The sequence below is a fragment of the Gekko japonicus genome, unplaced genomic scaffold (genome assembly GCF_001447785.1).
Source record: "Gekko japonicus isolate JY-2015 unplaced genomic scaffold, Gekko_japonicus_V1.1 scaffold922, whole genome shotgun sequence".
Taxonomy (NCBI): domain Eukaryota; kingdom Metazoa; phylum Chordata; class Lepidosauria; order Squamata; family Gekkonidae; genus Gekko; species Gekko japonicus.
In genome coordinates, this window is record NW_015176476.1 from 490,679 (window position 1) to 504,679 (window position 14,001).

Sequence of the window (14,001 nt, forward strand, 5' to 3'; positions counted from 1 at the left end):
CCCCCCCTCGACTTCCCATCCAGCCCAGGCACTCCCTTGGGGGTTGTTCAGGGGTGTGTGTGTGGGGGGGGCTGACTTATTTAAAGCCCCCCTGAATTTAAAAAAATCCTGGCTATGGGCCTGCAGGCAACAATGCCAGGAGGCAACATAAAGGATGGCACTGGTTGCTATGCCCTGTTGTTAGCCCTCCAGAGTGACTAGTTGACCACTGAGAGAGACAGGCTGATGGACTAGATGGACCACTGGTTTGATCCAGCAGGCTTCTTCTTGGTGCTTATGGAAGCCTGTGAGCCAGAGAATACTGCTGTAATTTGGGTCTGGCACCATCAGGATAGGCTGTCTCCAAGCTGAGTTGATATCAAGAACTGTTCTCTGTGATTCTGTGAGGCACTGACCAAGTAGGAAGGCACAGCCAAACTACTTTAGAGCTAAGCGTTTAACATAATAAGCTGGTGGGAGAGACAGCTGGCGTAGTCATTGCTGTCAGAAATTGGGCTTAATATTATGCTGTGGTTTCCCACATTGAGTGCATCTACTCTGTGCATTGGGCCTTCAGGCAACAAGTAATTAGTAGTTCCCAAATCAATAATGGAGCATCTCCCACCCAGTTCCTGCCTTCAAACTCTACTGCAGAACCTGTGCACTGCAATGTGCTACTGACATTTCTCTCCAACAAAAGACAAAGAGTATTCTAGCAACACTATGTTCAAATGTACAACACTCATCAGAAGGCTTGGCTTATACTCGGCTGGAATGCAAGACTCCTCAACATTCTAAACTTGCTTTAATTACTTCCCCTGAAGAATCTGGAATATTTATTGTTCTTATGGTTTTTACTGCTCTGAAGCACAATGACAATGTCACAAACTAGGAAACCATCTTATAGTCACATGAAAGAAGTAGCTACATCAGTGCCAGTACCGAGAACTGTAATATCTAAAAATCTATTATTCTTCAAAGCATTTTTTCCTAAGCAACAAAAGAAGAAAACTTTAGAATAGCTTTATATTTAAAAATATCATTTATTGTATTTTCTTGTGTGTATTTTTTCTCATTCATCTGTCTTGTTCTGGCCCCTTGCTGTGGCACACGAAAGGGGGAGAGCTCAGTGATCAACAAACCAGACATCATACATGCATGCATTCTGTTAATTATCAAAGTAACCAAAATGAAACTAGAAATACAATAAATCCTATAAAAACATGAAAAGAAATGGACACTGACTAAACATGCTGGACGGCTGATCAGAGCAAAATTGGGAGCGGAAGGGCCCATGTTTCCTTCGGGTTACCCAAAGACCATATCCCTTTGTATACATCCCCCCCTCTGACAAACTCAACCCTAGGGGCCTATGAAATACCATAAGTGTCCTGAGGATTTGTATTGCCATCCTAAGATGAGTTGCATCCTTCTAAGGCCACTGGGTTAGGGTGTGACTCTGCTTCGTGGAGAGCAACTATCACCTCCAACCATGTGGATTCTCTGCTTTCACATGTCATGAAGATGAGGAAGCAGTCGGAAGCAGTATTAATGCCAAGGGATCATCCTTACTCTTGCACAGTCCACCCTGGGACTTGATCTCCTCCCTAGCACAGACAAGGGGCATTAGGGATGACTGGATGTGGCATATACAAAAGGTAAAACCTAGGGGAACACCTAGTTCTTCCCCCCCCCCTCTTGTTTTCCACAAGTCAGAACCAAAGTTAATAAGTGTCCACCAACTTTAACAAAATCATAAAGGATATTAAGGGGTTTTTGATTCCAGTATACTATGCAAAAAAAGCAATACTGACTTTAGCCTGTAATTCAGGACTCTGCTAGAAAATAACAAGGTGAATAACACAGCAGCATTCAGTTCTTTCTGAAGCCACATGATGGTAACAGACTGGTGATCTAATGACCTTAAAATGGTCGATAGGAGGGTTAACCCTGTAAGAATCATGAGAGACAGATGGCCTGTTTTTTGCAGGGTTCCTTCACCAAAGGAATAAATAAATAAATATTTACACATTTTAAAAGTTTGCTGTTGCTGTAGCTTAGCAGAGTTAGATTTACACTGAGGTTGGGTTGAGGTGTCATCATCCCTTCAAGGCAAACACCAACTTTAAGCCTCATCTGAAGGTATACAGGGGCCTCCACGCTGACATTTTTTAAAAAAATCATGACGATCTGATCTGTTGATTCAGAATAGGAGTGTCCTCTTCAAAGAAGGAAAGGGTAGAAGGGGACTGGGAGATGCCTAATAAGCTTATTTGAGAGGAAACTTACTAATTTGTGTGCCACATTGGTGAGACTTGTTTTTATGCTCTCTTTGTTTGTTTTTTTACTGGTGCCCAAACTTTCACATACTCTTGGTAGAAATGAACCATGGCAGACTATGGAGAAGGCTAGGCCCAGAAAATTAAGTGGAACCTGTATTCACCACCACCACCCCATAATAAGATAATACAACTACCATGGAAATAAATAATGACAGTAACAATGCTCTAACATTCCTGGTATCATGGCATCTCTGAAATTCAAGTAGTGTGCACATGCCAAGAGTTTTTCTCAAAGCCACAGTCAGAAAAAAAGAGAGACAGAGAGAGACAGAGAGAAGCCCTCTCCCCAGGGCATTGGAATTGTGTACCATGTAAATGTCATTGGTACTAGCAGCCCCCTCCCTAACACAGGAATGAAATTAGGGTAGGTGGGAACAAAAGGGGAAGAGATAATAGACACAATCTCTTCTGATGGCCATTTATTTGTTGTGCCCACTTAATACCACACCACTTCAGTGGGACAAAGCCATGTTACTGTCCCATCTGGATTTTATTTTGCTTCTATTGTCTTTCTGGGGCAAACTGGCAGCACCTCAAAGCTGGAAAGGGTACTGCTTCAAATAGTCCTTCATTCTCTTTGGTAAAGGCAAGTGGTCTGCCTCTGCAGTGGATCTGTTGATCTGTAGCCGGCAGAGGTGCTGCAGGCTTGGTGCATTGTTCTTGTGGCTGTGCGGACGGATCAGTTTCAAGTGCACTGCCGAGGCTGCAATCTCTTTTTGCAAGGGTGGTGAGGGCATAGGCGGGGGATAAGGAGCATCGCTCTTGCTCTCCACCGTGCAGGAAAGAACATAATGCTGGATCAGGCTGACCACATCTGGGAAGGCCAAAATTCGAGGTTTGGAGAGGCAGTTGGAGTCTAACCGGAACTTGCTGTCAGCATACTCGATGCGCACGTTGGTGGGCCCGCGGTTGGTTTTCACTGACAGTGTGAACAAGTAGCTTGGATGAGTGCTGTCCCGCACCAGGAAGGTGCCTTCAGGCATCTTCTGGAGCTGCTGTTTGGCTTCACTGGCTGTGATAGAGCCCCAATACCAGCCTAGAAGAAAGTCCAAGAATGAGAGTGACTTTCAAGTAGAAGATACAAAATCTAGAGAAAAATACAGATGGTTCATAAGAAGGCATCCTTAATATATGTGCAGAACAGAATATAAGAAACATGGGGGAAGAACATTTATTTACCTATCTTATCACATATGTACCTAACCGCCAATAAGCTCAGGTGGTATACATGGGGTTTTCCTTATTTTAACCAACAATACTGTGAGATAAAATTATTTATTTCCTTCATTTATACCTTGCCTTTCTCCCCAGTGGCAACCCAAAGCATCTTACATCATTCTCCTTGCCTCCATTTCATTCTCACAGCAACTCTGTGAAGAAGGTTAGACTGAGAGTGTGTGACTGGCCAAAGGTCACCCAGCAAGTTCCCACTGCAGACTGGAGATCTGAACCTGGGTCTCACCACTACACCAATCTGGCTGAAACAGATGGACTGGTCAAAAGCCACACAGAGAACTTCATGGCTGACTGAGGATTTGAATCCAGGTCTCTGTGTTCCAAGGTAAACACTTTATTCACTACATCATACCGGCTGTATCACAGAGCCAGCTTGTTAAAAGAGCATGCTTAACACTGAGCTCTTCTGAAAATTCAAAGATTCTAATTTTGATTTTGTTTCTCATTTTTGGGCACGTGTCTTTATTTTCACACCAGTTTCCCTTTTCTCACACTGAATGTTTCCTATTCATTTAATGTATTCTTAGCGTTATTTTTGCATTGCTTCCACGTAAATGGCATGTAACATATAAATGGCATAAAAGAAATGGAACATGAACATGAATAGCAACAAAATGAAGCAAATCAGGATTGTGACAATATATGGAGTAAAAACAAATTAAAAGGGCCATTTTGGCTCATCTCTGCCTTCAGTACGGGGGTGCTATCACAAGTGTCATTCAGCTGCAGACAGAGGCAGAGCTCCAGTTTCTTGCTACTTGCAGCCTTAGAACATAGTAGGTTCCAGTTGTAAAACACAAATGTTGATGTGGGCTCTTACCAGATTCTCGCAAATATGAAAAGGTCTTTGCAATGCACAACAGATCCTCTTCTGGATCTCGTGGCTGAGGCGGATTGCTCTCTAGCGTGGGTGCCACAAAGGCAGGAACGGACTCTTCTTGGAAGGGTGTGACTGACAGAGGCTGCATTACTTGCTCTGACACATTCACAGCAAGAGCCCCAAGCGATAGTCTCCTGATTTTCTCCTCTGCCAGCAAAGGATGGGGTCTGAAAAGAAGAACATTTTGTATGCTTTTTAGTTTGGCTGGCACCAGATTGCATCATTGGGTTACTCCCTACTAAGTTATTGTGATACAGCATGCTAAACTGCATAAACAGAGCTCTACATAAGTTCAGGAAGGAAGGAAGGAAGGAAGGAAGGAAGGAAGGAAGGAAGGAAGGAAGGAAGGAAGGAAGGAAGGAAGGAAGGAAGGAAGGAAGGAAATATCATACACTGAAGTACTCATCCACCACATCCTCAGGCAAATGACACACTTTATCCTTCTGCACCTATGGATTTTTACCTCTCTGTCCTTGGAATATTGCCTTCTTTTATACCAGAAGGCATACAAGTAACCTGCCTAACAGCACTTGTAGTGTCAAATCAAGCTTTCACAATATTCCAGTGAAATGACCCCCTCACTTAACACCCACGCAGCTAAGGCCTCAATTATGTGATTGGATCTCCAAGCATCCTTAATTTACTTTAAATACTACCTGTTGGGTAGGGTTGCCAAATCTGGTTTTGGGAAATTCCTGGAGATTTGGGCATGGAGCCTGGGGAGCCTGGAGTTTGTGGAAGGGAAAGGCCTCAATGGGATATAATGCCATAGAGTCCACCTTGCAAAGCAGCCATTTTTCTCCAGGGGAACTGATCTCTGTTATCTGGAGAGCAGCTGTAATTCCAGGAGATCCCCAGGTAGGTAGTGGATTGTTGCTGTGGCACTAAAGCAGGGGAACATGACATTTCCCCTTCATACTGCTTTCATGTGAGCCTAAATAAAGAGGGGAAAATACAAGCAGCCTTAGATATTTGGGCTCAGTCTGTTTCTTTCTCATAATTTCTGAAAGTGCCCACTGCCCATAAAAATATAATTTTGTAAATACTAGAAAATACTAACAGCTAAACCTCTTCAAGTGCTCTATATACCATTGTGTTTCAGACATAAATGTTTCTAGTCAGGTAACACAGTGCCTAATTAATGAATCATTATTAATGATGGCAGTATTAATAGTGACAAATATTGATATAGTAAAACTAACCAATGAAAATGAAAGAGATTGAATACTTTTTTTGTCAAAAATTTCTGGAAATCTAGATATCCTCTGTCTACCCAGCTCTCAATCATAATGGAGATCTCACTATTCAGTGGAATGTTAAAGCTATAGACGTGGTGATCAGTTGCTAAAGCAACACTTCTTGGAAGATGGTTTCAAATAACCATTTGGCAGCATGGCAGCTGACCTGATCACATGGCAAACCTGTGGTGCTTCCAGCCACCTGAAGAACCTCATTTATGTAATACAGCCAGATTACTGCTACCAAATGTCAACAGTATCTTATCTATGGAGCTTGAGGGAAGGGCATTGTACTTTCCCCCTTATATATGGGGCTGGAAGCTACATTAAAACATCCCAAACAGTCAGCAATCAAAAGAGTTTATGATTTTATTTTAAGTGTTAACTGACAGTTTAGCAATTATATCTTGGCAAATCTTGAAAGTAGTACAACCAATGTATTTGTTCATTTTCTTTTTTAAAAAAACTGGAAATCTCTGTAATTTATATCAATGATTTGATGGAGTAAAATTTACAACATAAAATAATAATAGTAAAAAGAGGGGGTGGGTTGTTTTAAGTAGTGACCAAGCACTGGTTCAAAAACAAGTAAAACAAAAACAAACAAAAGAACACCCAATTCTGTCACAAGCCTGGGTGAATAACAAAGTTTTCACATGGTACTTAAAGCTATTCAAGCCAGGTCCCAGCAAGTAGCTATGGGGAAGCCGTTTCAAAGAAGAGGCACCGCTATCAAGAAGGCCCTATCTTTGCTGGCCACCCACTTAACATCTGGAGGCAGCGGCAAAAGAGCCCTTTGCTGAAGATCTTAACCGATGGCTAGGAGGCAGTGGTTAACTTGAAACTGAACTCAGTGTTTTAAAAGTTTTATTTAAAAAAACAAGATCTGAGTCCAGTAACACCTTGAAGACCAACAAATTTTTCCATAGTATAAGCTTACTTTGCTTTCAGTTTTATAATATGCTGCAGTAAGACAGAATGGATACTATTTGTGTTGGAAAACAGCAACAATAACAAAAAGGATGTACAAGAGCTGGGGATGCCTGTGGTGGGATTTATGTTTGCCTTACTAATGCCTAGGTCTGGCCTTGGCTTCTGCTTCTGTTCCCTTGCCAGATTTGTTCCCCTGTTCCAACTGCCCACTAGGCTGTACCCATCCATGTGACAGAACTCTGTAATCTGGACATTCATTCATAAACTTCAACTGTACTTATGTATTTTACCTGCAGAATTGAAAGAGCACACATACAGCCATGCAAAAGGTATGAGTCCCTTTCGGAAAATTCCATACCTTCCTGCTTTCCTTATACAGCCTCTTAATGGCTTGTATAAAGCCATGGCATTTATTGCATGCAGTGTTAACAATATCCTGACAGAAGTGTTGGGGGCGGGGGGGGGGAATAAGGTTACATAAGGATCCTACCTTCATCACTAGTCTGGTTATTCTTTTTCTCCCCAGGCAGCCTCAACCTACCACTTGACCTGCTTCAAGTCACCCTGTTCAGTACAGGAGTCTACAGCTGCATCAAGGAAGGGCTTGTCGAAAGTAATACCAACCAAAAAGGATTTGCAAATTGATTTATTTCCTTTTTAAAACCCACTTTTTCTGAGTTACAAGCTTCTGCATCTTCCCCAAAAGGAAATTCAAGAGAATTCTGTCAAAAAGAAATCACATCAGTCTGGAATGTGCCCATTAGTGTCTGCTTCAGGATGGCAGCACATTCAATAACAAATGTGACTCACAGGGCTAAAAGCAGGCATGGCTTTATATAGGTACCCACTAGCGCTGAAAGCTTTGTACTGGACCTCACCTTTCATCCACAATAAAAAGTCCTTCTCGGTGGCTCTTGCAAGAACAAACTTATTAAAAAAGAAAGAATAAACTTATGTCTGAGTTTCATCCAGCAGATTTTTCTGTTGTGATGGTTTCTTTCAGCAGAGGTAACTGCTGCAGCTCTAAGCTGTTTCTTTTTTAATCTTGTGCAATCTCTTAGCTCCCTTTTCAAAGCAGGAGAAATACTAACTGGGAAATCCTGACATGATAACACATTGCACAGTAGGTAACAACCAACATGATCAAGGGGTTGAAGCACCTAGTGGGAAAGGTTAAGGTGCTCCAGTTTAGAGAAAGGATGACTAAATGGAGACATGATAAGGGTTTATGAAATTATTCATGAATTAGAGAAAGTGGATAGAGAATTTTTCCTCCCTCCCACAATACTAGAATTCACACGCATCCAAAGAAAACAGAAGAACAGAGGAAAGGAAATACTTCTTTACACAAAACATAGCTGCCTTGCAGAGCTTGGGGCCACGGGATGTTATGATGGCCACTAGTTAAACTGACTTTAAAGATGGATTAGGCAAAAGGTCTTTTCTGTCATTAAGATTTGGTGTATACAGGGGTCATTTGGGGGGGGATGCGGGGGGACGCCATCCCCCCCGGGTGAGGTGCAGGAGGGCGGGGCCTGGAGCTCCCTGCTGGTGCCCTCTGGAGGTCGCCGCCGGCTGTGGGGAGGACACACTTCCAGTGATGTCAGGGGGTGTGGCATATGCTAATGAGTTATGCTAATGAGTCCCCCTAGCTCTTTTTCTACGAAATGACCCCTGGGTGTATACCAGAGAAGTGTGCTATGTGAGATATGCACAGTCACCATATTGTGTGAACAGTGCAGAATGTGTATTTTCCAGCTGTAGCACCCACGGTCAGAAACTCCAGATTTTTTAGAGTATGCATTTCTGCACAGTGAAGCTGGAAAATACACACATTGCCCTGTTCACACATACTGAGAAGACTGTACATAGTGTGCTCCCACAGTACACAGGGCAGATATGCCAGAATGAAAGGGGTTTACATTCATGGAGCTATCTCAGTCCATTAAAAGGCTATTAGCCATGATAACTAGCTGGAGCCTCCATGTTCAGAGGCAGAAACCCTCTAAATTCCAGTGCTTGGGGGCAGGGCCAACTTATCCAGTAGGCACAGTAGGCACAGTGCCTAGGGCCCACGGTACTTTTAGGGGCCCATGAAAATGTTTTAATTTCTTATAAAACCAGGAGGAATAAAGTGAACTTTTAGAGGCAAATAAAATGTTTTAACTTTTTTCTTGCATCAGGGAAAAAATGAAATGTTTAGGGACCACGGAAATTTATTACATTTTGCCTAAAACTGAAAAAAATGTTGAAGTATTTTAAGTTACATAAAATAATTTTTAATATTGAGATTATTATGGTGGGAAAGGGCCATGAAGGCAAAAGTGCCTGGGGCCCACGAAAGTCGTAATGTGGCCCTGCTTGGGGACAGCAACAGAGGACATCTCAGGTCTCTGTGCCCTGCTTTCATGCCACTGCACAAAAAAGGGGATCTGAGACTAGACGAGCAATTGATCTAATTCTGCATGTCTGTTCTTATGACTTAGGGAATATTCACAGTTTTGACTGATTTCCCATGCACCCTCTTTATTTTCTGTGCATGTATGCGAAGATATGTTTTCCTCACAGAGATATTGCCATTAGGATTTCAAAAGAACACAAATATGTTCCATCCCAGTAGTTGTTTGTATGCTATGCGTACTGTGAGGAGGGATTTGTTTACTATTTATTTATTTACAAAATTTATATCCCACCTTTCTGCCCTTAAAAGAGTTGCCAAGGCAACTAACAATTTAAAGCATACATGGTAAAATATATTATAAAACCATTAAAATAAACCCCTCTTCCAAATATACCTCATTAAATCAACTTTTAAGAGAGTTAAAAAGCAAGTAAATTATACATAAAACAGTTAAAATACATACAAAACATAAAATCTTGGTTAGGAAGGAGAGATCATTGAGGGAATGCCGCACAAAACAAAAAAATCTTCACCCACTGGTGGAAGGCAGCAACAGAAGGCGACAGACAAATCTCCTTGAGGAGAGAGTTCCAGAGCTTTGGCAGCATGACTGAAAAGGCCCTCTCCTGGGTTGCCACCCACCTAATCTCACAAAGTGGGGGCACCCAAAACAGGGCCTCCAAAGAGTACCATAATGGTTGAGCAAGGTCATAAGGGATCAGGCAGCCCTGCAGGTATGTTGGTTCCATACCACATAAGGCTTTGAAGGTCAAGACCAAACCTTGGAAACAAACTGGAAATCTGTGTACGTGGCTAAGACTGAAGTGATATGGTCCCCATGAACCACTCCAGTCAACATCTTGGCTGCAGCGTTTCTGAACACTTTTCAAGGGCAGCCCTATGTAGAGCACGCTGCAGTAATCTAATCTAGGTGTAACTAGGGCACACACTACAGTAGTCAGAACCACCAAGGGGCTACCTGGGCTCTAACACCTGAGAGAGGGCACCTGGGAGCTATCATGTCAACTGTCCAGGTCATTTCCTCATTCCAGAGGTCAACCAGGGCATCAACAGGAGCACCTTGCAAGTAAAAGTGTTTGGATTTACAAATAAAATTTGAAAATCTCTGTGGATCCTGTTATGTTTTGAAATTTACAGTGCCATCCTAAGGGGAGTTATACCCTTCTAAGAGTTATACCCTTCAGTGGATTTAGAAATTTGTAACTCTGTTTAGGATTGCACTGTTGATTGCCTTAATCCTTATTACCACCTGTAACTAACTTATAAGAACTTTGTTGCCTTTACTGCTGTAGTTTTTACACTGTAAACAAACAAAAACTGCATTCTTGTTTGGGGGGAGCTGTGTTACATGTGAGAAAATACAGCAGCATCGGTGGGTTTTTGTCTGCATCTCCTTGGAGAAAAGGGACATCAAGACTCCCAAGATTCTTGACTGTTCAGCAAGGAGGGACAAGTGGGGAACCAAGTGGAATTCTATCAGAGAGGGCATCTCCAGGGTGTAACAGAAAGACAGAGCAAGAATGAAGAAACTCTGGAGATATGAGAGGCTGTGTGTGATTAGATCTGAGTGCATGAGAGACCAGTGATTAGTAAACTGGGCATATTTTTGAATATTTATGTGACAATAATGACTCAGATGCAAAGATGTACACAGAATAATGTAGCGATTTTGTAAACGTTATCACTTACTCCCTTGCACAATGAAACTTCCACAGCAATACATCAAATAAGAAAATTTCCCCAGCACTATGCTCTATGGGGGGGCGGGCAATTTCTACAAATTCCCTTGGGAGTTCTGTCTGAAGAAGGAGGGCACAACTGGCTTCTAAACTGTACAAGATTTCTGAAGTGCAATGAAGTCTCAACACAAGAGCCAAGCCAAATGAACTATGAAGCAACAGGGGTAAGGGAATCAGATATATTCCTGCCACACAAGTCACATTTCAAGTACATAGAGTTGAGAAACAGGAAAATAACTGTGGTGTCTTATCAGCACTAGAATGAAGCTGAAACCCAGAAGGAGGAGGTGGAAATCCCCACATCAAGTTAAAAATGGAGAGGAAAAAACATTGCTAATGTCTCCTTTTATTTCCATGGCTTAAAATTAGACTTGATTTTAACAGCTATAGGGCCAGGTCTGCATTTTTGGCATTTTTATATGTGTAAAAAGGCCAAACAAAATACTGTAAACAAGGCACTGGTTGCAAATACAGCTGTTTATATCCCCAGTGGCCCCCAAGGAACAGCAACTGCTAGACTGACATGACAAAATACACATTTACATATGAGCTGTGGTTTCAGAAGGCAGCTGCATTGGTAGAACACTTAGATTTTCATCCAGTAGTACTTTAGAGAAGAACAAGAGTGTCAGGGTAGAAGCTTCTGAGAGTTTCTGAAATCTCAAAAGCTTATCCTCTGGAACTCTTGTTGGTTTTAAGGTGCTACGGGACTTGAATCTGACATGAGCTGCAGTTTCCCAATTGCGTGATAAAACTAAGAAAGCATCTAGCCAAAATGGAACATTCGTGAGCTCTGTCCTTAATTTTCCCAATGCACAAGTTATATGGCTAGATGTGACTTGCACACCTATGTGTCTGTGGCACACACCATCACAGTCCCAACTACCATCCCTGTCCCAAACACACAGTCTTGGGTAGATCCACTGTTACCAGTTTCAGAAATATATGTAACGAAGTTTGAGTCCAGTGGCACCTTTAAGACCAACAAAGTCTAATTCTGGGCATAAGCTTTCATGTGCATACACACTTCATCAGATACACTGAAACAGTTTCCCTCAAGCCTTACATATAATTAGAGAGGGGGAGGTTAGTTGCCAGGAAGGGCTAGTTAGAGTCAAGATGCATCCTAACTCTAACTAACCCTTTCTGGCAACTACCCCCACCCTCTCTCTACCTATATGTAAGGCTTGAGGGAAACTGTTTCAGTGTATCTGATGAAGTGTGTATGCACATGAAAGCTTATGCCCAGAATTAGACTTTGTTGGTCTCAAAGGGGCCACTGGACTCAAACTTTGTTCTGTTGCTTCAGACCAACACAGCTACCCACATGAAGAAATCTATGTATATTTTTCAAAACTTTGCTCCGAGAAAATAGTTTAAAATCAGATATTCATTTCTGTTCATAGTAGAGTGCTCTGTAATGGCTCATAGGGAATTTTCCTGCAGGTTTAGTTATCCAATTTATTGTTAATACACACTGTTTGCAATATAATTTTAAAGCCAGTTATAAAGAAAACAGCATGAACATCAACAAACTTCTCTTCCTGCCTCTCTCCCTTAAAACATTAAAAGGTGCTTTGTATTGTTTTATCACCTGAAATACCTGGATGGTGGCAGTAAAAGAAGGAAAGACAGATAGGCAGACAGACTGACCTTTGGCTAATGTAAGTTAACTTCAGCCCACTGCTATGCATGGAAACTTCACTTATTTTATACAAACTGACGCTCAGAATTTGTCCCATAGAACCCACAAGAGACAATTATGTTTACTCCTCTTTACAAAGTAAAGTCTGAAATGTATCTTACCCCTGAACACAGAGGATCATGTCACTCCAGGACCAAGGAAAGAGCATTAAGTCTTCGGAGGAACCGGGAAACAGCTCTCCCACTATTGGTTATCTTCTTTGTTCCCAGCAGGAGTAACACAAGTCAGTAGTTAAGTAGCTTGCGGAGAAGAGGTCGGATCTATCCCAACACAGATTCTCAAGAGCACCTTGGAGGTCACCCACAGCGAATAAAGTAAATTGGGGTATCCAGGAAATCTTTACTGATCGTTCAGCGAGTTCTGCGTTGAAGAACGCGCCTGACCGCAGCCGTTTCCCAACACACTCTTGCTGTGGCAAGTAAAAAAAAAACGTAATATAAATGATATTTAAATTACCGAAGTAAAAGAAAATGAGTACTTAGGGGAGAAAAAAACCTCCTTCCTAGTGGCGTTAAAATCGCCAGTAAAAAAAGAAAGAAAAATGAATAATTATAAATATATCTCAATAAATAGTCTCTCTGTACGGAAGAAGTTGAACGGAGAACTGCCGCAGCTACCTTCGGCGCTGGCTCCCGGAGTAATACAGTTCTGGGGGGAAAACGCTACTAAGTAATCTTTTGTTTGCCCCTTTTAAGCTATTCCAGGAAGTGGTGGATTCCTGGAATTGTATTGTATTCATATCACTGTTCCGACATTAACCCCAAAAAAGTATAAATAGATTTGTCCGTAATAGGTATCTTGATGTCAGGTTTGCTCTGCAGGGGTCAAAATAATACCCCCAATAATCCAAATCTTTGTTTTCCCTACGGGAAAAGAGAAAATGCTAGAGAAGGATCGAGCCGCTCCTTCCAGGGATCCAGCTGAAAAGTTGTTACTTGTTTTCAGGGCTGGCCAGAATTGGCTGCTGTCGTCCTCTGTGTTCAAGGAAATACCTTTGATAGATTTCCAAGAACTTTCCAGGAAAGCTGGGCTGGACCGCACAGTTCTGCCAATCAGAGTGAAGGAGGGCGGGGCTGGAACTCGGAGCTCTGCCAATCAGAGGCGAATGACGCGAAATGCTGTAATGAGCGTAGCCTTGCAGACTTACTGAGAAACGCACACGCCGACACACATGCAGAGGGGAGGGCGGGGGCAGTGGGCGAGGCGGGCCATGTGGCAAGAGATGGTTGTTCCTGTGAACCCCTCCGACAATTCCCAGAGCGCTCGGCAAGGGTGGGGAGAGCGGCATTTCATATACTCCTCCGCCTTGAATGGACCGGCAGCGAGCAGCCTCCTTATGAGTCTGTTCGTGCCACAAACGGAAGTCTGCTTTCACAGACGAATCGCGACTTTATAGACAAGTTTTCATCGGAAATTTCCGTTCTTTCCCGCACCTTTCCGCCTAATAAGAAAACTGGGCTCTCCTAGGGCTGCCGCCCCACGTATACAGGCAACGCACATGGGGGAGGCTTGGGTCGCAGTTTGGAA

General features: G+C 42.5%; 1 protein-coding gene and 1 long non-coding RNA gene across 2 annotated transcripts; one reads left to right on the top strand and one right to left on the bottom strand.

Annotated features, from left to right (window-relative positions):
• Positions 1–2,613: 2,613 nt before the first annotated feature.
• CISH (cytokine inducible SH2-containing protein) lies at positions 2,614–13,438 on the bottom strand. The gene is made up of 3 exons (XM_015427198.1): positions 12,576–13,438; positions 4,378–4,604; positions 2,614–3,357 (listed from the first exon to the last, which is right to left on the bottom strand). Exons 1-3 carry the CDS (start codon positions 12,620–12,622, stop codon positions 2,855–2,857), a joined length of 777 nt encoding a protein of 258 aa, XP_015282684.1. The 5' UTR covers positions 12,623–13,438; the 3' UTR covers positions 2,614–2,854.
• Positions 3,745–7,489, top strand: LOC107123855. The gene is made up of 3 exons (XR_001482959.1): positions 3,745–3,882; positions 6,792–6,937; positions 7,135–7,489. It is a non-coding gene; the product is annotated as an uncharacterized LOC107123855 (long non-coding RNA).
• Positions 13,439–14,001: the final 563 nt, after the last annotated feature.